The 25,401-nt window shown below is 49.3% G+C and overlaps 2 protein-coding genes and 1 pseudogene across 2 annotated transcripts; all 3 read left to right on the plus strand.

The window, feature by feature from the left end:
* Positions 1–602: 602 nt before the first annotated feature.
* Positions 603–4,565, plus strand: LOC100824778 (auxin response factor 18). The gene is made up of 4 exons (XM_003563397.4): positions 603–902; positions 1,048–2,459; positions 2,592–3,508; positions 4,148–4,565. The coding sequence occupies exons 2-4, from the start codon at positions 1,314–1,316 to the stop codon at positions 4,203–4,205; spliced, it is 2,121 nt and encodes a 706-aa protein (XP_003563445.1). The 5' UTR covers positions 603–902; positions 1,048–1,313; the 3' UTR covers positions 4,206–4,565.
* Positions 4,566–8,632: 4,067 nt separating this feature from the next.
* On the plus strand, positions 8,633–16,749 carry LOC106865636 (annotated as a pseudogene).
* A 1,669-nt stretch (positions 16,750–18,418) lies between these two features.
* LOC100825080 (protein SCO1 homolog 1, mitochondrial) lies at positions 18,419–23,725 on the plus strand. The gene is made up of 6 exons (XM_003563398.4): positions 18,419–18,849; positions 19,065–19,155; positions 19,828–20,040; positions 22,141–22,230; positions 22,406–22,538; positions 23,285–23,725. The coding sequence occupies exons 1-6, from the start codon at positions 18,544–18,546 to the stop codon at positions 23,394–23,396; spliced, it is 945 nt and encodes a 314-aa protein (XP_003563446.1). The 5' UTR covers positions 18,419–18,543; the 3' UTR covers positions 23,397–23,725.
* The last annotated feature ends 1,676 nt before the right edge of the window (positions 23,726–25,401 follow it).

Consider the following 25,401-nt stretch of genomic DNA (forward strand, 5'->3'; position numbering starts at 1 on the left):
ATTACATGTATCTATCTAGATGTTTTTTAAAATAGTTACATTCATTTTTAAGCAAATTTAAGACAAGAATGGTCGACAACAAAACTTGCAACGGAGGGAGGCGGAGAAGAAAACAAGCGACCGTCACATGTCGAAGGGCAAAGGAGTGACAGGCGGGGCCCAGCGGCAGTGGCAGGCCAGGCAACAGAGCAGAGTGACTGACTGGACTGGACGGGTCCCAGCCCGGCCCGCACCGCATGCAAGAGAACGAATCTCGAGGCAAATTTGATAAATACACACAAGATAGCTATGATCATTACAAATTACTACAACCAGGTCATGTAAATCTAGCCCATCTCACACTCTCCGCTCATGCAATCTCGATTTCCGTTTCTCAATCACTCGCGAAACGCATTTTCAGTGGAGAAGAAGGAGAAGGCAGTGACGGAGCACCAACAACGGTTGCAATGATTCCCTGCTGCTAATCTATGCATCTATCTGGTAGTAGCTGCAGGTGGTACTTCCTTTCTGCGCTGGGGACGACTGGAAGGAAAAGCAAGCACCAGCGATCAATAAACAATGATGAAACCACTAGCAACAAGATCTGTTTTTGTTTGAGACTCCCAGCAGTCAGTGGGAGTACTAGTAGTTAGGCAGGGGTCACTTGCTTTGCTTAATCCTCCTGCAGCTGCTTAACTTGAGAGAGAGACAGAGAAAGGGTCCCTTGACTTGCATTGCATCTCTCTCTCTATTTAGCTTGTTCTGTGCCCCCGTGTCAGCTGCAGTCTGGGGGAATCTGAGGCCGCTGCTGCCGCACCTGAGAGCCTGAGCGAGACTGCACGGAGAGGAGAGAGCGCTACGTCTCTGCTCTGCTCTGCTGCTCGCTTTGGAGGGATCTGGGAGCTGCTGAGCTGCTGCGAAAGGTGAGCGAGTGACTGGACGGATGAAAGAACGAACCAATTTGCGGTGCTGTCGGTCGGGGTTTCCTTTTCGCTGCAAAGATTTCTGACCCTAAATTCTCATCCTCTTCTTCTTCTTTTTTCCTCTCTGCTGCTTCTTTTCGCCCAGGCCTTTTTTTTTCTTCTTCTTCCAGCTGCGAGCTCTGATGATGGTGGTGTTGGTAGTCAAGGCGGCGGTTGTGCTGGAGGAGAAGAGACTCCGGTTGTAGCGGGGATCAGGGGTTTTGGTTTTGGGGTGGAGAGGATTCGTTCTTCGTCCTCCGCGGAAGAAAGCTGTTAAGGCCGGTGGGAATTGCTGGAAGAGAATTCTCCCAGGCCTTTTCTTTTGCTCCCGTTCCGGGTGGTGGTTGTTGTTGGAAGGCGAAGGGGAAGAAGATGATAACGTTCGTGGACTCGGCGGCGGGGGAGCGGGAGAGAGGAGGGGACGACGGGAGGTGCCTGGACCCGCAGCTGTGGCACGCCTGCGCCGGCGGCATGGTCCAGATGCCGCCGGTCAGCTCCAAGGTCTACTACTTCCCGCAGGGCCACGCCGAGCACGCGCAGTGCGGCGGCGGCGACTTCCCCCCCGGCGCAGGCGCCGGCCGGGGAATCCCGGCACTCGTCCTGTGCCGGGTGGCCGGCGTCCACTTCATGGCGGATCCGGACACGGACGAGGTCTTCGCCAAGATCCGCCTCGTCCCCGCCCGGCCCCACGAGCAGCCCGGCGGCGACGCGGCGGACGACGGCGGCGGCATCAATGGCGCCGCCGCGGGCCACGCGGAGGCGGAGAAGCCGGCGTCCTTCGCCAAGACGCTCACGCAGTCGGACGCCAACAACGGCGGGGGCTTCTCCGTGCCGCGCTACTGCGCCGAGACCATCTTCCCGCGGCTCGACTACTCCGCCGACCCGCCCGTCCAGACCGTGCTCGCCAAGGACGTCCATGGCGTCGTCTGGAAGTTCCGCCACATCTACCGGGGCACCCCGCGCCGGCACCTCCTCACCACGGGCTGGAGCTCCTTCGTCAACCAGAAGAAGCTCGTCGCGGGGGACTCCATCGTCTTCATGCGGACCGAGAACGGGGATCTCTGCGTCGGCATCCGCCGCGCCAAGAAGGGCGGCATCGGAGGCCCAGAGCTCCTGCCTCCGCCGCCGCCGCCTCCGGGGACCAATTACGGAGGATTCTCCATGTTCTTGAGGGGAGAAGAGGACGGCAGCAACAAGATGATGGCGGCGGCGGCGGCGGCAAGGGGGAAGGCCAGGGTGAGGGTGCGGCCGGAGGAGGTCGCCGAGGCGGCCAATCTCGCCGCCAGCGGGCAGCCGTTCGATGTGGTCTACTACCCGAGGGCGAGCACGCCGGAGTTCTGCGTGAAGGCCGGCGCCGTGAGGGCGGCCATGCGCACCCAGTGGTGCCCCGGCATGAGGTTCAAGATGGCCTTCGAGACGGAGGACTCGTCAAGGATCAGCTGGTTCATGGGGACTGTGTCGGCCGTGCAGGTCTCTGACCCAATCAGATGGCCCAATTCACCGTGGAGACTTCTTCAGGTACATCTCCTCTCAAGGACAGCAGCACAGATTTAATTCCTTTCTATCTCTAGTTCCATTGATTGTGAAGAGTGTGAACATTTGGTTGTCACAATGCTGAATTTCCTGCTTGGGGATGGCTTGTGCGTGCAGGTGACATGGGATGAACCGGACCTGTTGCAGAACGTGAAGAGGGTGAGTCCATGGCTGGTTGAGCTTGTCTCAAACATGCCGGCCATTCATCTTGCTCCGTTCTCGCCTCCCCGGAAGAAGCTCTGTGTCCCGTTCTACCCCGAGCTTCCGCTCGACGGGCAGTTCCCGGCGCCGATGTTCCACGGGAACCCACTCGGGCGCGGCGGCGTCGGCCCGATGTGCTATTTCCCGGACGGCACTCCTGCAGGCATACAGGGAGCCAGGCATGCTCAATTTGGTATATCTTTATCAGATCTCCACCTTAACAAACTGCAGTCGAGTCTGTCACCGCACGGGCTTCACAACCAGATCGATCATGGCGCTCAGCCGAGGATCGCTGCTGGGCTCATCATTGGTCATCCGAAAGCTCGAGACGACATCTCGTGCCTGCTTACCATTGGCAACCACCAGAACAGCAAGAAATCAGATGGCAAGAAGGCTGCACCCCAGCTGATGCTCTTTGGGAAACCCATACTCACCGAGCAGCAGATAACTCTAGGCAATGCCGGGGGTTTCTCGCCGACGTCTGCTAGGAAGAGCCCTTCTGATGGGAGCGCCGAGAAGACGGCGAACAACTCTGATCTTTCAAGCCCGAGAAGCAATCAGAATGGCACCACAGAGAACTTGTCCTGTGGAGGAGTACCATTGTGCCAGGACAGCAAGGTGCTTGACCTTGGGCTGGAAACAGGGCACTGCAAGATCTTCATGCAGTCGGAGGACGTCGGGCGCACACTTGATCTCGCCGCTGTTGGCTCGTACGACGAGCTGTATCGCCGGCTTGCTGACATGTTCGGTATCGAGAAAGCCGAGCTCATGAGGCAAGTTTTCTACCGTGATGCCGCTGGGGCACTCAAACACACTGGAGATGAACCATTCAGGTTAGTTTGATCTCTGATCAAAATTTCATGTTTCTGTCCAAGCATACTGTTGCTCGTTTTTCAGTTCATCTTTAAAAAGGGGACTAGCCATTTCAGAACCACTTAGATATTTAGTCAACATCCACTCTTCACAAAACAAGTGTCAAATGTCCCAATTAATTTTCCGGTATGCATGCATTGCTGGCTAGAAACTTGCAGCTTACCTGTGCATGATATACACACTTAAAAATAGGAGTACTTAATAATATGCATTTGCTAACCTCAGTGCCACCCATTTAAACTTAAACTCTGCCTGTTTTCAGACCTTGAAAATGGCCACATTTTGCAGTAGTTGAGATCGTCCCAGATCTTTCCTCTAATATATATCCACTTATCTTGAAGCACCGGAACTCTAGCTAGATGTTGTTTCCTTGGAAGCATCCCTTATGGGTATTACTTTGACTCGTGGAATTTCCAGCTGTGACGAACTGCCGACATGTTTTCCATATACATATACTGTTCTAGCACCGTATTAGAAAACAGACAATCATCTCCTGCTACAAATTCTTTATCCTTCGCCCCATGAAACTTTTTTCCTGTTCTTGGCAGTACTCCAGTACTAATATATTCCCCCCCAAAAAAATCGATCTGAATCTGCAGCGACTTCACCAAGACGGCGCGTAGGCTGACCATACTAACCGGCACAGGCGGCGAGTAGCTTAATTAGCGAGGTAGCAGGAGGAGGAGGAGGAAGAGATCAAAAGCTCTTGTCACCTGTACAGCTGGGAAGAAGAGGAGGAGAATGGCCCGCGGCAGATCCTCACAAGGCAAATTGTGCCACCACCCGCAATGCAATATTCAAGTTCCAAAGAACTATAGGCAGCTTCAGTTCTCTGTCTGATCACTGTGTAATCAACCACAGGACCGTTTCTATTTATTTGTTTGGGTTACAAGACGTTTGTTCTCTGATCACCAATGTGTTTTGTTTGTTGTTGAGCTCACTAGTACTGGCACTGCTCATCCATGTAGTAGTCTTTTGCCAGATGGTATCTGCGGTTCCTCGATAGAAATTGCGGCAGGAATGTCTGTCTGAAACATGGACACACGGTGTTGTTGTTCCAAGGAAAAGGTCGGTCGATGTGGACTTTGGCTTGGCCGTGGTGAGAGATGGGTGTGGTGGCAGTAGCTTTCTTCTTTTTTTCCGTTGCGACGGAGCTTTCCATGAGCGGTGCGGGGGTGGGGGTTGAGAACAGCCAGGCCTGTCGGAGTCGCTGACGGGCGGGCCATGGTCGGCCGTTGCCGTCATATCCTGTTCTTTGGTTGCTGTTATGCTCCGAGACGGTCGTCTTTTCCCGTGACGACGCACGCACGGAAATCAGCAGTTCACACGGGGCGGTGCTACACACGTGTGGATGATATATAGAGATGACGGAGCCTCTGCCTGTCCAGGTGGGTCGAAAGAAAAGAGATAAGACACGCTAGACTACGTGGACATATATACTCCCGGAAGTTATATTACGTGTGCTCCCCGCATCAGTCTCCGTGCACGTGCATCACCAACACCTATCGATAGTCCAAACGGTATAATCCCTCCGTCCAGACCAAATTTAAATGCATCTATACACGAAGACACGTTTAGATAAATTCAAATTTTGACAAACTTGAGACCGTCATTTGTTGCACGGAGGGAATACTGTATTTTTTTCTTTTTTTTTTGCAGCATATCTTACGTGTATGTATATTTTGACAAACTTTTCTCCGACTTTTCTGGTCTCTCTGTCTATCGGTGTATGGGGAATAAGCAAACGAATAATACCCGGTTACTCCGCGCTGCAGCTTTTCTCTTTTCTGTTGTTGCACGGGTGCCGTGCGGTGCGCTACAGTGGTACGGGTGCCACTTTCCGTCCGTACCCGTACGCGCGTACGCCCAGCTGTGCACGGGTCGAATCGCGTGACCGCCGTGCGTGTGCTTTGTGGAGCTCGATCCTGATAGTCTCTTTGTTGCAATATGCGTCCCCCTCCCGTACCGCGTGTATAGCCACCCTGTACGTGCATAGCTAGATTGCTTACGGCTTATAAATTTCGAAAACCTCGACCATGTACATACGTACGTACGGATCAATTTATGTAGAGATCACAGTCCATGCGCGGGCGCCAACGCAGCAGGCGCCACTGCCACGCATGTTGCCAGCTGTGACTCGAAGTCAAAATCCCGGGTGGAGGTGGCGCGCTCCTGCGTGCACCGCACTGTTCCATGGCCAAAACCGACCGACCGAGCAATCGCGAGGGCCGATCGACCCGGCCGGCGCGTGCGCGATGTCGGCAGGGAGTGAGCTAGCTCGTTCGTTGGGCCCCGGCCCGTCCTGAACCGTGGGGGCATGCCGGTCTCGATCTGGCCAAGTCGATGCCGTGTCGGGCCGATTGGTCCAGTAACTTGTTGTAATGTTGTTGATCACTACCAAGAGTGGTATTGCTCTGTTCCTCCTTTTTTCCTTTGCAGCAGAAACTGTGTGCTGTGTAGAGTGATCGATCGATCCGATGTAGAGTAGCAGAGCTCTCTTGAATCTTGATCTCTTTTGAGTTGACGTGGAAATTTCAAGTTTAGCGGGTTACTCGAGGCCGGAGCGACAACAGATGATAGACTGTATCCCTCCGTCCCACAAAGATTGGACCTAGTTCAAAACTGTGCCAATCTTTACGAGACGGAGGAAGTGCAGCTGTTTTCTTCTTCTTCACTCTCTTTGTCAGTGGCGCTGTCCCGGTCGGATGCATGCTCCACGCGCGCGACACATCATCAGACACGCATGGATATATATACAGTGTGAATGTGTGATCCTTTATGTGCTTGCCTACGCGGTCAGTTCAAAAGGAAGCACGTTCTGAAACAGTGGTCGCATGTGGAAGCAACACAGTCCTTAGGGAATTTATTTACTTACTCCTCACAGAATGTTCTGATATATGGATTGCTTTGGGGGCAGCACATCAGCGAGCCGCGAACGTTCGCTCTCGATCCTCTGGTGCTTAAGGACTGGCTGCAGAAGGGTGTCATTTTGGGCGTGTTTGTTGCTGCTAGCGGTGGGATCCAGTCCAGGTGAACTTTGCAACAGAATAGGCCAGTAGTGAATTGACATATGGTTTTCAACCCAAGATATAATTTTTAATTAATTACTTTTTAGTAGTACTATGGTACATGGTCTGGATGGAAATTTCAGTGGTCGGTGGTGATTGTTTGGCGTCCTCCTTGCAAGTATTCAGTTTTCGGAGTTGATCCCGTCGCAATTATGTACAGATAGTACTCCGTAAGCAAAGTTAGGTCCTCGTTCTTGGCCGGAAGAGATTAAAGTCAATATTGCCGGGGAGCTGAGCAAGCAAGCAGCTGCGGCGAGCGGAAAGCCCCGTGACACGGCGCGGGCCACGAGAGGTCGGGGAAACGGGTCACCCCGCACGTGTACGTGGTCGCACGGCTGCCCTCGATCCGCATGCCCCGGTTCGGCGCCCGGACCGGACAGGACTCGTCCGGCTGCTCGAATTACTCAACCGCTCGACGTAAATGGCCGGTCAACCGATCGGATTCGGAACCCCTCGTCGTAACAAAATCCGCCCGTTCGATGCGCCTCGGAGTTAAATCCGGCCGCCATCCCGGCCTATCTTTCCGTGCAGTGGTTAAACAAAAAAAAAATTAGACACAGCAGATCCAAGATCCAAGGTGACCACGTCGTTAATTCTCGCTGCAGGAGGCTCCTCCGCGGCGGCCGTGCCCCGGCAGCGTTGTGTGTTCGAGGCGCTCCGGCGAGAGGCGCGTCTCCTCTCCTGCTCGGCTGTTTCCCTTCCTCCCACAACCCCCGTGAGCCCGCTCCTGGGATCCATGAGCAGCCGGTGTCGTGGACTGCTGACCTTTTTTTTTGTTCTTGTTGAGGAAACATGGGCTGTTGGGATATGGTGTACTGCTCCCGAAGTGGAAGCCTTTTGCACGGGCCAGGGGTTCCGCGCACACTCCTGACTCCTGGGCTGTATAACCCAGTAAAGCCCAACATAGCTGCAGAAGCAGCGTAAACTTTGTTGCGTTACATATAGCCCAGTGCAGTCTGTGGGCCGTGACCATGCTTGCCGTGTGATAAAATCTCCGAGTGATGGGAGGACCTGATGATCCAAAACATCCGCACTGATTTCTCTTCTGCCAGGGTGGGCTGGACAGTTCAGGATTAGCAGTTTTATGTTCATATTCGAAAAAAAAACAGTTTTATATTCATAGTTGTTTCGACTTAATAGGTAAACAGCACATGTCGAAATTTAAGCAAACCTGCACCACATGTGCATAAATTTGCAAGGTGGATGCACCTAGGCACGTCAATTCAGCAATTCAGAAACTGGATATCTAATTGTTGGGTCATTTGTAGGATTCTGTCAGTCGGCATTATGGTGAGATACTGCATTTCTAATGAAGTTTAGGTGTTACTCCGCACTAATCATTACGCGATAGAAAAAAATGGAGATGGGTGCTGCCGTGCTGGGCTCTTCGTGCCATTGTTTTACAACTGCAAACCTGCCGCCATGGCGCCATCACGCTCCTTGACCATGGAGCGCGATTGCTTCACCTTGTCTGCGGATATGGACTGAATCAGGTTTCTGAATGCGCGTTGTAGGAGCGATTCATTTACACCTGTAAAAATATTACTTCTAAATGAATGATGCCACGACCTTGCATATTTTGTTCTTTGCAACTTAACCCATTCTCATTTCGAATCCTTGATGTTACGCAATTGACACGTATGAAATTAGGAATACACTGGTCCAATCTGTGTTGCATACAATCCAGCTTGCATACATGGATCGAGAGCATTTCTGATTTTTTTCATGGATGTGTGCATATCATGGTTTTGTTGTACATATGTATGAAATACACGTACCAAGTTCAATTTCGTTCCATGTGTCAAGAGTAGCAAAATTAAAACTCGGCAATTTTACAGAACTGAAATTGCAAGTTGGGATACGGACAAAAGAATTCGAACAGCAAATTAAAGTAAAGAGCTTTATCGATTACTTAGGAAAACAGTTACAATCAATTGCTCGAAGAAGCTAACTGGGGAAGCAGAATACCATAGAAGTCAGAACAGTACAATCGTCATCTTGTTTGGAGGGTTTTGAATGGCAACGGCTAGCGGAGGAGGCGACTCGCCGGGCGTTTCTTGCGCGGCTGCTCGTCAGCTTCCGCGGCGCCGGCGACTGACTCTCGCTCCGGCTGCTGCGTTGCCATCCCCCGACGGCTCTCGGTTTGCTTGCCTCGCGGATGGGCTTGAGCAGGACGGGGACTCGCTGGGGACGGACGCCGGCGGCGGCTCTGATGTGGTCCGTTCGGTGCTCGCCGCTGGTTTTGATGCGGAGGAGGTGGCGACCGTGTCGGAGGCGGAGCTTGCGGGTGGTCGGAAGGTTCTCTCAGACGAGGAACTCCATGATGAATTCTGGAGCTTTGTGGGCTTCCCGACGCGGGAGTCGCGGTACTGGGAACGTTCGGACTCCGACGAGGAGCCTTCGGATGTCGTCCCGGTGCGGCCGGCGTCCCCGTCGGTGCCTCCTCCGGTTCGCGTGGGTGCTCGCGACCGGCTCATCGTCCGTCCACGTCGTCCTCCGGTCATGGCGTGGTCCTCTGCCGCGCCGGCCGGCTTTGACGGCCATCTTGGGCGATTTTTTGCAGGTCGCTGGAGGGAAGGTCGCAGCGGTCCGTGCGTCGCCCTCGCGGGCTCGAGCGGTCTCGCAGTCTCTGATGCGGCCGGCGTCAATTCCGCCGGATTCCTCGGATCGGGAGGCGCTTGTCTCGGTTCCGTTTCTGGTTCAGTCGGATTCTGGTGCGATTTTGGACGCGCCTGGCGCTGGGCCATCTGCGCCATGCGGGCCCGCGTCGGACTCTGATCGTATCCGCCCACGATTTCGTGCCAACCTTCGTGAATTGTTCGCCCATAACTGGGAAAGACGCTGTGATTTCCAGGTATCCCAAAATTCTCTGTCTCGTTCTTTTCGCGACGTGGTTATGTCGAGTGTAGGCGGCGGGCGCGGCAAGGCTCCTCTCTCCGGTGATGGCGAAACTTCTAGCTCCGGTGGGCGGGCGCTGGCTCCACAGTCTGGTGGTGGCCGTTCTCTCCAGGCCGCGGCGGGCCAGTACCCGCGTGGCCGTCTGATGAGCAGCGCCGTCGCTGCGGCCTCTCGGCCGTCTATGTCCTTCGGGTTGGGCGCCGGCTCCGGCCTCTCGGCCTCGACTACGGAGGTCGCTTCTTTCTCGGCGCTGCCGCCGCCTACCTTCGGTCTGGGCAGCTCTTCGGCAGGAGCCGGTTTCTCCTTCGGCACGGGAGCTGGACCGCGGGGCGTGCAAGGCGGGGCTTCGTCCAGTTCGCAGGCGTTGCAGGGTCGCCCTCCACCGCAGCCTTCGCCCCCGCAACCGGCTCCTGTGGATGGTCGTCAAGGACCTGTTGTGGGTGCCAAGGAAAAGAAGAAGAAGATGGTCTGCTGGAGGTGTAAGTCTAAGGAGCATGTGACCAAAGATCGTCCAAATGATGTGTATTGTCCAGTTTGTGATAAACATGATCATTACGAAGTCCGCTGCCCAATTTTGAAGATGCCCCGTCCCACCCCTCGGCTATGTGGCTATGGCGGTGATAAGATGGGTTTCTTTCGGATTCCCGAAGAAGCAATGGCTAGTAATGGGGTTGCTACTGGCATACCGCCTACCGTCTTGGTTTCGGTTTCTGGGGGCACCATCTCAGCAGAGGTGCTTCAGGCGGAATTGCACCGCATGATCCCTGCTCGGAGTTCCTGGACTTCGGAGGCAAGCCCCCACGGCAATAATGCCTTCGTGGTGGCTTTTCCCTCACAAGAGGAGGTTCAGCGGGTGGCTAATTTGCAAATTCGGCTGAAGGGCCAGATGGTCTCGTTGGAATTTAGCGAGTGGAATCCCGATGAGGTTCCCCCCGCTTTCCACTTGCACACGATCTGGGTTAATGTCAAAGGTGTTCCCCCATCCTTGAAACATTTTCTAGGAATGTGGGCGGTTGGTTCGGTCATTGGCGTTACAGAAGCCGTGGACATGCTTTGCTTTCGGAAGAGAGGGATAATCCGTATTCTGGTAACAGTATTGGACCCAACGCTCTTTCCGGTTGAGGTGGATGTCGCCGTGGCCAAGGTCCGGTATGTGCTTAAGTATTCGCGGGAACCAGATAATTTTTAGTTTGATCCTTCGGTTGCTCCCACTCCTATGGAGCGTGATGACGAGTCAAATGATAAGTCTCACCAGCGGATGACGAGGGTAAGGATTCTCAGAATAAGAGGGCAAAAAATGCTGGCTCGGATAAGTCGGCTTCCAATAATGTTCAGATTTCACCTTCTCACGTGCACTCAGCACGGTTTGTGGTTTCTCCCGGTGTGGAGGTGGACTTCTCAGATTGGGCGGTCACACCGCTTGCGCCGCGGCCTCGCTTCGCTGCCACGTCGAGCCCTTCGGGTTCTGGCGTCGCGGCTGTGCCGTGCTCGCTGGTCACGGCTGGTGTTTCTTCGGACGTGGTGTCCGCCCCTTTTTCATCCCCATCACGGGATGCTTCAAAGGTGGTGGCTGCTGATTCTGCTTGTGCTAATGAGGCACGTGCTGCTGCTACTTCTGGTGGTGTGCCCATGCATGGTAGGGCTGGCCAAGGCCTTGTTGCTACTGCGGGTAGTGCAGAGTTGCATGCACCCGTCGCTGCTACTACGACACCCAACAAGGCAGCTGGCCCTGTGGCTTTTGCGGCTGCGCCTGTCGCTAAAAGCCCCGCGCCTCAATAGTCCGCGGTTGCACCAAGGGTACGTGGTGTTGCTCCTCCGTCGTCAGCCGCGCGTCGCTGTGTCACTTCCTCCGTTGGCTGCTGCGGTTGCGTCTTTGGGCTCTCCGCCGCAGTCCTAGTCCTCGCCGATGTTGCGGAGGAGTGAGCGTACCAACACACCGCTCCCATCCGGCGTGATTCCTGCGGACGAGGACACTCTTTCAAAGGCGATGTGTCGTGCAGCTTTGCGGAACCTCGACACTCCCCTTGGTACACCTTTGCCTTCTGTTTTATCTATCGCTTCACTTTCACCGTCTTTTATTTCCTCTACTGCTAGAAATATTGGTGTCTCTCTGAGTACTAATAGGCTTGAGGTAGATATTTCGGTTAAAGCTTTAAAACGTATGGAAATTGATAGATTAAAGTTGTGTCTTGGTTCTTCTAATTCCTCTCTGCCGAGTGGTTGTGCATCATAAACCTTATTCTCAACTGTTCAAGCATGTTGTACAAGAGGTGTTGGATGTGGGTCTTGACGAGGGGGACTTAGGTGTTTTTTTAAGCAACTTTAAGGCCTCTTCTCGTAAATCTAAGTCTAAGACTTCACGTTCAAAAAAACGACATGATAATAAAATGGGCAGCAATCTAAAATCATCCCAAGTTGTTTCCTCACGAAAGGCGTTTTCTAGAATAGCAGAGGTCTTGGTGACTTGGTTAAACATGGGTATATCGCTGAGATTGTTAGGGATCATGGTTTAGATTTTGTGTCCCTTCTAGAGTCTGGTAAAAAGGATTTCCCTCGTCATGTTTTGACTCATTTTGTTGGTGGGTTAGACTTTGAGTGGCATTCTATTCCTCCTCGGGGCCGATCGGGAGGTATTTTACTTGGGGTGAATTCTGCGGTGTTTGAAGTTTTGGATGTGTTTGGTGGTGATTTCTACGTGAAACTCCATCTTAAAACACTATCCGATGGCTTTAAATGGAGTCTTATGGCGGTGTATGGTGCCGCTCAAAATGAGCTCAAAGCAGATTTCTTAAAACAATTAGTTAATGCGTGTCGAAGTAATCCTTTCCCTATGATTATTGGTGGGGATTTCAATATTCTTCGATCTCAAAAAGATAAAAACAACTCCCGCTTTGACAAACGTTGGCTTTTCCTGTTCAACGCTTGAAAGATCGGTATGGTCCACTAGAGGGGGGGGGGGTGAATAGGAGACTAACAAATTTTAGCTTTTTTTTTTCTTCAAAGATACAAACACTTAATCTTAGGGCTTTCTAGATTCTCTAAAGTGAATGCAACCCTAGAATGAAATGCAATAGCCGAAGCAACAATAGATAGCAAGAATGTAAAGGGGAAATGATACCACACGTGGAGACGAAGATTTCACCGGAGTTCCACCTATTGGGATCGGTGTACGTCTCCATTTGGAGGAGTGCTCTACCACAAAGGTAGAAACACCACAAATGCTCACTCTATTCTCCAACTCACCACACCACAAAGGTGGGATGAGCTCTCACAACACCACAAAGGTGAGGTGAGTTCCACTAATGGCTTTCTTGAGGGCGAACGCCGAACCCTTACAAACTTGACCGGGGCAAACTCCACAACTCAATTGGAGGCTCCCAATCCAAGCCCCGAGCTCTTCACACACAAGGGAGAGCACGAGGTGACCGCTTCCGTCTAGGGTTCCCAACAACCCAAGAGAAACGAAATCCACAAAGAAAACAAGGAGAATCAACTTTTTGACTTGGTGAAACCCTAGAACAAGATCTTTCCTCCAATCCTCAAAGAATCAAGAGTTATGAGTGGCTAGTGAGGGAGGTCTTGAAGATTTAAGCTTGAGGTGTTCTTGAGGTGAGTGGGGCTGTTCTTGGCTGCTTGCTCGGTCAACTAGCTTGTTGGGGACGAAGGGGTATATAAGTGGGTTCCCAAAAATCGAACCGTTAGGCACAAGTCGGGGTAGGCCGGAACTTCCGCTGAATAGCCGGAACTTCCGGCTGACCGGAAGTTCCGAATATTCACCGGAAGTTCTGCATATTCCTCCGGGACTTACAGAGAGCACCCGGAGGTTCGGGCGGAAGTTCACCCGGAACTTCCGCCGCCTGGAAACCTGAGATGCCAGAACCACCCTCAGAAAAATGTTTTCTTCTCACACCTTTTTGGGTAGGCTTTCTAGTGGGTGCAATTTGGTGTAGTTGTGTACGTGAAATTGATTCACCTGTTACCTTCCCTTGTGGATCCCCTCTTAATAGTACAGACGTCATACGACTCAAAACAACCGAAAAAGCCGCTAAACACCGCTACGCTTCTTTCCTTTTTGAGGGTCCACAATTTATCTTGTGTCGGGTTCTTTATAAAACCTGAAATGCTTAGCACAAGATTAGATAACAAAACACGTTGTCATCACCACCAAAACCACTTAGGAGAGAAATGCCCTTTCAACGCTGTTATTGACAGTGACTTACGGGAAATTGACGTATCAGAGCGTCAGTTTACATGGGCAAATAATTTTCAGAATCCTCCTTTCGAGAAGCTGAATAGGGTCTTCATGGCTACTGAGTTGGAATAAAAATTTCCCCTCGTGTCAGTTCAGGCCCTTCCACGTCTTGACCGTCTATCGGACCACGCCCCTCTTCTTCTTGACTCTGGTTCTGCCGCCTTCCATGCAAATCGTCGCCCGTTCAAATTTGAGCTTGGCTGGCTAACGCGTGAGGGCTTTGTGGAGCGAGTTACGGAGGTTTGGCGCAGGCCCTGCAAGGGAAAAAAATACTGCTCAATGTTTTAATGGCAGACTGGGAGCGGTTCGCCGTGACCTTCGAGGGTGGGCTGCCCACATTAGTGGTGTAAACAAGCGCGAGAAATCTCACTAGTCAGCTATCATCGATGAATTGGATAAGCTCTCCGAGGTCAGAGGCCTTACCAATCAAGAGATTGACCTTAAATTTCAATCTAATGAGTTGGCGGCCCGCCTTCGACGTGAAGAGGAGGTTAAGTGGTACCAACGATCCAAAGTTGAGTACTTACTTAAAGGTGATGATAATACTAAGTTTTTCCATTTGGTGGCCAATGGTCGGCATAGGAAAAAATGTATTTTCAGCCTTCAGCACGAAGGGGATATTATTCAAGGTGCTGGTCCTCTCAGAAACCATATCACTGAGTATTATCGGCAATTGTTTGGCCCGTCAGAACCAAGCTCTGTGTCAATGATTGACTCGAGATTGGATGACATTCATCAGGTCTCTGAGGCTGAAAATGAGTTCCTCACGGCCCCTTTTACGGAGAAGGAGGTCAGGGAAGCCATCTTCTAGATGAAACACAATAAGACCCCAGGACCGGACGGCTTTCCGGCGGAATTCTATCAGGTTTTTTGGGAGGTTATCAAGGATGATTTAATGGCTATGTTCCATGATTTTCATAATGGTACTCTTCCCATGTTTAGCTTCAACTTTGGCAAAATCACCCTTTTGCCCAAAGTTAAAGACGCTAATCGCATCCAACAGTATCGACCTATTTGCCTCTTGAATGTGATATTCAAAATATTCGCGAAAGTTGCTAATAACCGTTTGAATAGTGTGGCGGATAATATAGTGGCGTGATCTTTAAAATTGACTTTGAGAAAGCCTATGATAAAGTGAATTGGTCATTTCTTTTACAGACCCTACGGATGAAGGGTTTCTCCTCCAAGTGGTGTTCTTGGATTGAGAGCTTCGTCTGGGGGGTGGGGGGGGGAGGGGGGGGGGGTGTCACGGTCCATGACGTCACTGGTAATTTTTTCCAAACTCGAAAAGGTCTGCGGCAAGGGGATCCTATGTCCCCTATTCTCTTTAACGTTGTGGCAGATATGCTTGCAATATTTATTGACAGAGCGCGCAATGATGGCTTAATTGGTGGAGTGGTCCCTCATCTTGCTGATGGTGGTTTGTCTATTTTGCAATATGCAGATGACACGATCCTCTTCATGGACCATGACTTGGAGAAGGCTCGAAACCTGAAGCTAGTGCTTTGTATTTTCGAGCAGTTGTCGGGCCTAAAAATCAATTTTCACAAGAGCGAACTCTTTTGCTTCGGCGAGGCTTTGGACTCTACCCATCAATACTCTGAGTTGTTCGGTTGCGCGATGGGTTCTTGGCCCATTCGTTACCTAGGCATCCCGATCCATTATCGGAAATTGCGAAATTCTGAATGGAAGGGGGTGGAAGAACGCCTCGAGAAGAGATTTGCGAGTTGGAAGGGTAAACAACTCTTGATGGGGGGCGGCTTGTGCTCATCAACTTAGTTCTTAGTAGCATGGTCATATTTATGATGTCTTTCTTTGAGATTCCACGTGGAGTTCTCAAGAGGCTTGACTATTTTCGGTCTAGATTTTTCTGGCAGAATGATAGTCAGCAAAAGAAATATAGGCTCGCAAAATGGAGTATCCTTTGCAGGCCAAAGGACGAAGGGGGTTAGGTATTCAGGATCTCGACACCAAAAATACTGCGCTTCTTAGCAAATGGTTGTTCAAACTTTTGTCTGAGGACGGTATGTGGCAGGACTTGATACGTAATAAGTACATTGGTTCACAGGCTTTGTCTCAGGTTGAATGAAAACCAGGTGATTCTCATTTTTGGGGAGGTCTGATGAAAGCCAAACGTTTTTTTTTCCGTTTTGGCTCGTTCACTGTTAAAGACGGCTCTCAAGTGAGATTTTGGGAGGATTCTTGGCTTGGGGGTCGTCCCCTCCGAGAGCAATATCCGGCCCTATTTCTCATTGTGCGCAATAAGAGTGACACCTTGACTCAGGTTCTCACTTCCTTTCCTCCGAATGTGTCTTTCAGGCGTAGCCTTGTTGGACCCAAATTTGTTGCCTGGACTGAGCTACTTAATCGCCTTATTTATGTGAACCTATCTCCTGGACGAGATGAGTTCCGATGGAATCTGCATCTCAATGGCGTGTTTTCGGTCAAATCGATGTACTAGGCTTTGGTTCATTCTGATGTCCCGATTGCCAACGACGGGTTATGGAAACAAAAGGTTCCTTTAAAAATTAAAATTTCCTTTGGTTCTTGTGGCGGGGGGTCACATTAACTAAAAACAACCTGTTAAAGCGGAATTGGAAGGCAAGTCGAAAATGTATTTTCTGTCATGAAGACGAGACTATTACGCACCTTTTTTTTTTCGTGTCTCTCGCTTTGTGTGGTCAATGGTCCAAATAACTTGCAATATTGTCCCCCCTCGTGATGTTACTCGTATGTTTGGGTCCTGGTTACGGGGGGTTAATCTAAGATTGAGACCGCTTCTCATGGTTGGGGCGGTTGCTTTATGTTGGGCAATTTGGCTCTGCAGAAATGATATTGTTTTTAATAAAAAGAACTTAACTTCTCCAATGCAGGTTTTCTATGTGTCCACTCATTGGCTCCGTACTTGGTCTACTCTCCTCAGACCAGTGGATCACCAACTGGTTTTGATGGCGTGCAACAGTTTGGAGCAATTGATCAATGACTTTTTATCCAATTTGGGTGGCGGTCTAGTATGCGAATTGAGCATGCATAGAGATGTTATTTTTCTATCATTGTAATTTTTGAGTTTTGTTTCGTACTTGTGTGGCTGTGTGCGTTTCGACGCAGAGGCCGGGGGTACGATACTCTTTCGTTGTTTCGTTTGATATAGCTTTGACATCAATGAAACGCTTCCATTTTCGAAGAAAAAAAGTACATCCCCAACATGACTACTCTCCTACAGCTAGAACCCTAAACCCTGTGAAGCCTGGAGACGGAGATGGTCTTCTTCACCATCATGGAGCTCCCGCACTTTGCTCGGCTCCTCTCCATGATGATCGGGTGCATCTTCCGTTGCCTCTGCTTCAGCATCTCCGGCGCTTCCACGACTTGTATCCTGCGCTGCCGCTTCGCGTTTTCTGCTTCTTGGTACCCTTCGTGGAACTTGCGCTTTGTGGCCTCCATGATCTTGTCGTTGGAGCAGAGCCCAACGGTGGGAGACACCTTCTTGGGGAGCGGCGCGGTGACTTTCACCGTTTTCTTGGATGTCGTCTCGAGGATCTTGGTGGTCGGTTTCTTGGTTGCGAGGACATGCTGCTGGCCGGCGACGATCTTGTTGTTGTTGGGCAGGGGAATCTGGTCCAGCTTCTCCATGGCCGCTTGGACCGTGACGAGGTTGTCCTGGACCGACGCCCTCCACCGGCTCATGATGCCGCTGGCGAGGACGCGAACTCGCTCCGAATCGTGCTTTAGCAGAGCGCCGACGGCCTTGGCGAGGTCTGTGGACGCAAGCACCGTCGGCATCGCCGGAACCAGCCGCAGCGTCTCGAGCGATTCGGCCATGACCTCATCGAGGACGACGCAGAGCCGCTCGGCCTCGTGGTCGTCGTCCATGGCTTTGCAGAGGAGCTCCACGATGTCTCCCCTCGCTTCTCGGAGCTCGTCGCGGCAGAGGTCCGGGTCCGCGGCCTCGATCGCGGCGTCGATGCTGTCGAAGGCGGCGAAGAAGGGCTTCCAGCGGCGGAGAGGGCTCTGGGCGGCCATGGCTGGCGGCGAGCACGAACGCAGGGCTTGGATTGGATGGATCGAGAGGAGGTGTCGTGAGGAGGAAGAAAGTAGTGGATGGAACTGCGCACTTGGGCTGATGGATCTCCTCAGCTTATATTCGGGATTTCGCATTACGAGTGATGCTCGAATTCGGACTCAGAGCAAGGAAGCGCGTGCTTCAGGCCTCCTGACTCCTGTCCGAATTGAATCGGGTTCAAGAATTAATTGACTGCAGCAGATGCACGCGGGCATCCACCGCCGCACATCACAGCCATGTGTTGCGCGGGCGCTACGTAAACTTGGTTGGCTTCCATGGCATCGACCCGGCCCGAGCCTGAGCCATTGTCTTACACGAGTGTCTGGGCTGGGCTAACGACCGATGATTATACTCCAAAGTGGAAGGCTTTTACACGGGCCAGCAGTTCTGCCCAGACTCCTGTCTCCTGGGCTATAACCCGGAAAAGCCCAACATAGCTGCAGAAGCAGGGTAAACTTTGTTGTGTACATAGCCCAGTAGAATCTGTGGGCCGTTTGCTAAAGAAAAAGAGTCTGTGTGCCGTGGCCCGTGGCCATGCCTTGCCGTCTGATAGTACTATCTGTCCAACGGGCCTTGGCGTCAAGGGCCGGAGAGCAGGAGGCCCTCGCCTCCCTTGCGAAGCAAGTAAGGAAGTCACCCCCTAACCCGGCGGCGGCGCGCGGTCCATTCCTTCCCTCAGTTCCACCGTCGCGTCGCACGGGAACGAGAGCAGCGATGATGAAGAGGCACGCGCTCCAGCTCCTCGCGCGTGCGGTGCCTCATACTTCTGCCCCTCCTGCTCCGCCGGCGCGCTTTCGCCCTCAGGTCGCCGCGCTGAAAGGCTGGGGATCCAGGGGAGCCTCGGCGGGTTTTTTCTCGACCGACGCTGCTGCTGCTACGCCTGCGGCTCCTGGCGCGGCGCAGGGCGGTGCAAAGCCCGCGGCGGCTGTGGCGGCGACCGTTTCCGGTGGCGGAGGCGAAGGGGGCGGGCAGGATGGGAAGTCGGGACAAGGGGGCGCCGGGAAGTCTGTCCGAGGCGGGGTAAGCAGTTTCAGATGGCCATTTGTTCCATGCGTGCTTTGCAGTGTGATGCGGGTTCTGAATAAGAGCTACTGAAAAACGTGTGTTGCCGAATTTTGAAATTGAGAGATTTAGGGGTAGCGGTGTCCTGGAATAAGTGCCAGAAATAGACCATTTGTGCTTATGAAAACTGTGCGACGTTGCAATTCTTACATTATTCTGTTGCTTCCTTGCAGCCTGTCTCGTGGTTGAGTTTTCTACTGCTTCTTGTGACCGGAGGAGGAATCATAGTGTACTACGACAAGGAAAAGAAGCGTCACATTGAAGGTAGATTACTATGGTGAGTTAGTCTAGTTTTATTTCTGTGGGTCCGTCATAGTGTCATGTATGTGGTTTGAGATCATGTTTCAATTCGCGGTAGTGAATCTGCTAAGAGACACTCTGATGCTGTTCATGTCGTGCCAATTCAGATAGAAAGTTGGAACTTGTAGCAGTTGCATTTTGTGGAGAAGATATGTATTATACCAGTCAGCTTGCGGTTATTTAGTCTGAGAGGATTTTGAACAATGATACCTATGCAAATTATGGAATAGTACTATCTTTTATCTTTTATTAATTAAAGCCTGAAAAGATGAAATGACAAAGCAATATTTTACAGTGCTATATCTGCAGATAATCAAGTTTGATGTTATTGATTGTGTCTGTTACCTGAGCATCAATGTTACTAGCTGCTACTCTATCATGTGAATATGCAGATAGTGACACATACCAAGCATAATGTTCCCATTATGTCATGATTCTGGATGTTGGTGTTTTGCTATTTTCATTGTGCATTTTGACATTATCGTTCCCTTAATGGAAAAAATAATTTATTTACCAAACATGGGGTAACCAATGCTGCCAATGTCTTTAATGGAAGTGCAACCCATATGCAAAGTTCCTTAGGGTTTTTTAATTGTTGAATCTAGCATGATGAACCTGCTGTCCCTTGTTTCTCAGAATTGAAGAACAAAACAAATTCGGTGAAGCCTGGACAATCAGTAGGAACTGCTGCTATTGGTGGTCCATTCACTCTTCTAAATCATGATGGGAAACCTGTTACTGAAAAGGATTTCTTGGGTAAATGGACACTGCTGTATTTTGGGTTCACACACTGCCCTGACATTTGTCCAGATGAACTCCAGAAGATGGCTGCTGCTATTGACAAAATCAGTACGTCAATTCAGTCTTGCTTTGAGTAGAACTGTAACTGTTTATGTACTGAGTAACGTAAATCCTGTTATGTCTACTTTTCATCAAGCTGGTGGTCTTCTGTTGGTGTAACGAAGCATTTAAATTATCGCTGATAACCTGAAAAAACTGATGTTATATGAAAAGTATATTCTGGTGATAGTTATAGTACTGATTTGTATACCCATGAAGTTGTATACCAGCGATATCTATATATTAAACAGTGCTGGTGATAGCTAGAGTACTGATTTGAATTACAGTACTCTCTCCGTCCAACAAAAGATGTCTCAAGTTTGTCAAAATTTGGATGTATCTAGACATGACTTAGTGTATAGATTCATTCAAATTTAGTCAAAGTTGAGACATCCTTTGTTGGACGGAGGGAGTAGTTGTTTTGTTTTGCCCTTATTGAAGCCCAATGTCACTAAATTTGAATCATAAGAACCATCTGTAACTATGTCAGACCGGATAGCTACACATACCTAGTTACCCCGCGTGCTGGAAATATATTCTTAGAACCCCAACCAGCATTAGGATGTTATTATAACTAGGATGTTCGTTACTGTTTTATCTGTTTTAGCTCCATGTAAATCTGTACTCGGCGCTTGTGTAATACATACTAGGAAGAGACCCGTGCGTTGCTACGGAATAACAAAATTATGCATATACATAAAAAATAAAATATATACAGATTAAAGGGCAAGTGGGTGGGATTTTTTATTGAGTAAAATGCACCCGAGGTCCCTATTCTTTCGCGAAGGTGTCAAGTAGGTCCCTAATCTTTGAGAATGCACGTTTAGGTCCTCATTGTTTAGCAAGTGGTTCATCTCAGGTTCCTCGCCTATATGCACAGCTCCGGCCGCATGACGTGGCTGCCACCTAGGCTTTGGGCCCACATGTCAGGCGACGACGTGGCGTTGCAATCTTACAGAAAACCCCCCGTGTGGCAGATGTTCCTAAAAATAAAAATGTGGCTACCAAGAGAAGGATGACTTCTGCAAGAGTGGTAAAAAGATTCCATTTTTTAATACATGCAGATGTCACTAATCCTAGGTGGCAGCGCCACGTCATCGCCTGATGTGTGGGCCCAAAGCCTAGGTGGCAGCCACGTCATGCGGCCGGAGCTGTGCATACAGGCGAGGGACCTGGGATGAACCACTTGCAAACAATGGGGACCTAAACGTGCATTTTCAAAGATTAGGGACTTACTTGACAGCGAAAGAATAGGGACCTTTGGTGCATTTTACTCTTTTTTATTATATGACATGTGCTTAATTAATGAACAAATCCAACCGTAGAAATAAGTAAAGACCAAATACCAAACTGCAAAACCGGCTCAGTGGCCCATGATGGAATGACCCATCCAGGCATCCGCTATTGAACGTATCCATCTCCCAATCTCATCTCTCTCAATCTCTCTCTCTGTAGATCTCGTGCCTTCTAACGTAAATCCCGCTCCTCTTCCATGATCCCGTTCTTTTCCCAGTTGTGCCATCGCTGCACGTACTACAGGTGCCGACTGGTGAGTACAGGGCAGAACAGAGGCGAGGGCAGGGCCGCAGGGGTGAAGTGCAGTCGTGCGAGCAAGGGCCGGCTGGTTAGTGGCTGAGGCTGGGAGACGAAGGAGGGGACGACCGTGGCTTGCTGCGGCAAGAAATCAGGGGCGCGGATTAATCTAACCCCGTCCTGTATCACGGAATCTCAAGAGGGAGTCCCTGGCTCGCGTTTGGGCAGTCAGATCCGCCGAGAAGCGCCGCCTCGCGCGCGAGGCGACAGCAGGGAGGGCGTGAGGGGAAAAGATAGAAAAAAACCGATTTGGGTACATACACGTTTTTTTTCCTTAGATGGCATATGCCTTGTAATTTTGATGAAAAGACCTACCATGACGCCCGTACCATCACCACCAATTCCAATTTAATATATTGGTATAGACTATGAAACAGTAAAGTTTCAATTTCAAGACAAGTTTATACGGAAAATAAAAGAGAACCACAGTGAGAGACGTAATCATTTTCTTTATCTATTGATTTTCTTGATGCTTTCCATGGCTATCATCATAAAGGTTACTTTAATTTGTTTCAGAGGAAAGGACAAAAATAGAAATTGTGCCAGTATTCATCTCAGTTGATCCTGAAAGAGACACTGTCGAGCAAGTGCATGATTATGTTAAAGGTATGCAATTGAGGATGGCTCATTTTGCCACATTCATTAGTTTCTTTTGCCATGTGCTAGAATTTGGGTATCCTTGTCAATTTTCTGAAACTTATCATTCTGTTGAGCTTGCTGCATCATTTCGTTTTTCTTTTCAATTATGATGTCTAATTACTGTCACTTGCCTGTTTGACAGAGTTCCATAAAGATCTAATAGGATTAACTGGTACGACTGATGAGGTAAGGCAGGTCGCTCGGGCTTATCGAGTTTACTATATGAAGACAGAGGAGGAGGGTTCTGACTACCTTGTTGATCATTCAATAGTCATGTATGTAAACCTTTCCTTAACATTTTGGTTATTTTGTTTCTTCCCTTTGATTTTGATGGTATCTTCGCTTTGCAACAAGTAGATACTGATCAATAGAAAACCTATTTTATTTTATGCAACAAGGGAACCAAAAGCTGAAAGACCTTCATTTGTGGAAAACATTGGTTCTTATTTCTGCCAATGCTTGAATTAAAACGCCAAATACCAGCATGCCCTGTTCGAACTGGACTTGGCCTGGCATAAAGCATGCCATTATCCTTAGCCAAAGTGAGTCCCAAACCAAACGGATCAAGCAGGCAATGTTCATTGTGTGGGGGTCCATGTGGCATCATTATCCTCTATAGTGATGACTGATGAGTGATGATTATGAGCTGTCCAGCTACAACTGTGGATCCTGTCGCTGTCTCCATTAGCGAGTTGTTCTAAACTCCTGTTTGTAGTCGACTGTAACAAGAGTTGGCTATAGTTTAATTTAAATTTGCAAGTTGCGGTTTCAATAATCATGTGTAGTGACTATTGAGGATAATGTTACACGTTTACCATCAAATTGGTGTCTGAGGACCTGTCCATCAGAAAATTCCAATGGTCACGGTTTGCTTGGTGACGCACAAGTAAAGAGTAATTACTGGCGAGTGACGATATTCTGTTTACATTGAAGTAGCAATTGACAAGTTAGTGTAGGCTACATGCTGACCTCAGGTTCGTTTATGCTGTGTAAAATGCTCACTGTGCTTATCTACTTTCAGGTACTTGATGAATCCGAAAATGGAGTTTGTTAAATTCTTTGGCAAGAACTATGACGTGGATTCACTTGCTGAAGGCATCGTCAAAGAAATTCGAGAGCACAAGAGCAGCTGAAATGCTGCGCTTCATTTTGACCCGCCAGATTTCAGAATCATGCTCAAATAAGCAAACCAGATAGTGGCTTAGCTACTGTTCGTTCGTTCTGGACCTGGGATCTTCGAATATTTTGTTACCTTGAGGCCTTTTGCTCTAGCAGATTTTGGCTCGCTGGTTACCTGAGGACCCAATATTCTTTACTTTTTGTGTCCTCCGTTGTGGAAAAATTTAGTACTCCTACTAAAGTAGTATTTGCATATTTGATTGGACCCACGGAGAACGGTACTGATCATCATCATAACGATTCATCTTTCTTTATTCCGTCCGGTGGACATGGGTCTAACTTACATCTTTCTTATGTGATTGCTCAGTAACATTAGTCAAACCGTATTCTGTTCAAATATTCACGCAGACAATGCCACAAAAAATAGGCTGCTACTCGTTCTTAAATTGATTCCCGTTCGTTCACATGGAATTTAATGGCTCTCGCGGTTGGTGTGCGTTCCTTCGCCGTGTGGCTGGCTCCTGCCACCCTTCTTTGAAACTTCGTGATTCAGGTCGAAACGCCGTCTTCGCTGCCTATTCGCTGGATGACTTGGTCAAAAGTCAGACTAGTCCTGGACTCCACAGATCCTAGCCGTGGCGACAGCCCTGGACTCTACTCCGTACCTATCAACGGTAAAGTGTCAGGCTAGCTCAAACTTCGATTAAAAAGATTAGCTAAAGCTCCGGTAAAAAAAAAAGAGGTAGACAAAACACGTGTCGCTTGTAACGTGTACAAGGTGACTTTGTTCATCTTCGATCAAACTTAGCATGAGGGCATGCTCAATAAGATGTTACGATGGTCGATACTCTGGTGAAGGAGAGGGAGCAGTTTCGCCGGAAGTAACAGCGGCTCCAATAATTCGTCTTTTGTGTTGTTACCAAAGCCTGCAAGACTATTTAATTAATGCATGTGTAGCTGATTTGTGATGATTTACAATGCACTTAAACTTTATAGCCATGTGTGTCGTGGCCATATGCAATATGTAGTAGAAGGTTGATAGGATGAAAAACGAATAGATATTCAGCATGTGCTAGCAACCTGCACACAAACGATCGTAAAGTTACAGTGGGCCCGTGAGTATCAGTGCTTTTACGTAACAGCAGACCTCCAATAGCAATTCTTGCCGTTACTTGTGTCTTGGTACGCGTGATGGTGCCGTTTCTCGCAGAAGAAACGGTTACAATTTTTTTGTTCCTGTTCACTGGCATATGCCCCTCGTGGTAACGGCTGAGTAGGATTGTTGGAGATGCCTGATAAATTCCAAAATTCAACTTTAACACTTTGACTGTGAATGATATGTTTGCTGTATGACAAAATCTATCCTACATAAAAGTGTTTCTAAATGCAAATTCAATAGAATAATTATTTGACACACACACACACACACACACACACACACACACACACATATATATATACATATACATACTATATACATATACATACTTCCTCCGATCCCTACTAACATACCAAGTGTCTCAGATTTTGTCATTAATTGTCAAATGTAAACTTTGGAAATATATGCCTGTTCACGGACTAAAAATAGTTGAAGAGAGGAATAGTGTAAGGCGTATTTGTTTCTTATGACCGAAGATTTGAGCAATAACTAGTCTATTAATATATAATTTCTGTAAAATAAAATTTGTATCCTTGCATCCGTTTTCAAATGCACTTGTATGCTTATGATTTGGATCACATAAGTCATGTAATTCCTCGTCAATGGCCTGGACAAAGAAGATGAAATACTTGTATAAATTCTTATATAAATCAACGTTACTTATTTTCGGATGTAGAGAATATATATATCTTGAAACGGACGTAGCATGAAAATGAGAAAAAAGTGTGGAACACGAATACTCTGAATATGTAGTGATTTCTTTGTTTTCGTATAAAAGATTTTTCAACCAGTCATACTTACTTCCTCGGTCTCCGAGACTAAAAATCCAGCTCATGAGCCTGTTTGGGAGAACTTCACTT

The sequence above is a fragment of the Brachypodium distachyon genome, chromosome 1, assembly GCF_000005505.3.
Source record: "Brachypodium distachyon strain Bd21 chromosome 1, Brachypodium_distachyon_v3.0, whole genome shotgun sequence".
Taxonomy (NCBI): Eukaryota; Viridiplantae; Streptophyta; class Magnoliopsida; order Poales; family Poaceae; genus Brachypodium; species Brachypodium distachyon.

Bases quoted from the DNA above. Each gene is read 5' to 3' on its own strand.
- LOC100824778 (XM_003563397.4), top strand. From the start codon at position 1,314: ATGATAACGTTCGTGGACTCGGCGGCGGGGGAGCGGGAGAGAGGAGGG. The intron at 2,460-2,591 runs GTACATCTCCTC...TTGTGCGTGCAG, and splicing joins CACCGTGGAGACTTCTTCAG to GTGACATGGGATGAACCGGA. The intron at 3,509-4,147 runs GTTAGTTTGATC...CTGAATCTGCAG, and splicing joins ACTGGAGATGAACCATTCAG to CGACTTCACCAAGACGGCGC.
- LOC100825080 (XM_003563398.4), top strand. From the start codon at position 18,544: ATGATGAAGAGGCACGCGCTCCAGCTCCTCGCGCGTGCGGTGCCTCAT. The intron at 20,041-22,140 runs GTACGTCAATTC...AATTTGTTTCAG, and splicing joins TGCTGCTATTGACAAAATCA to AGGAAAGGACAAAAATAGAA. The intron at 22,539-23,284 runs GTATGTAAACCT...ATCTACTTTCAG, and splicing joins GTTGATCATTCAATAGTCAT to GTACTTGATGAATCCGAAAA.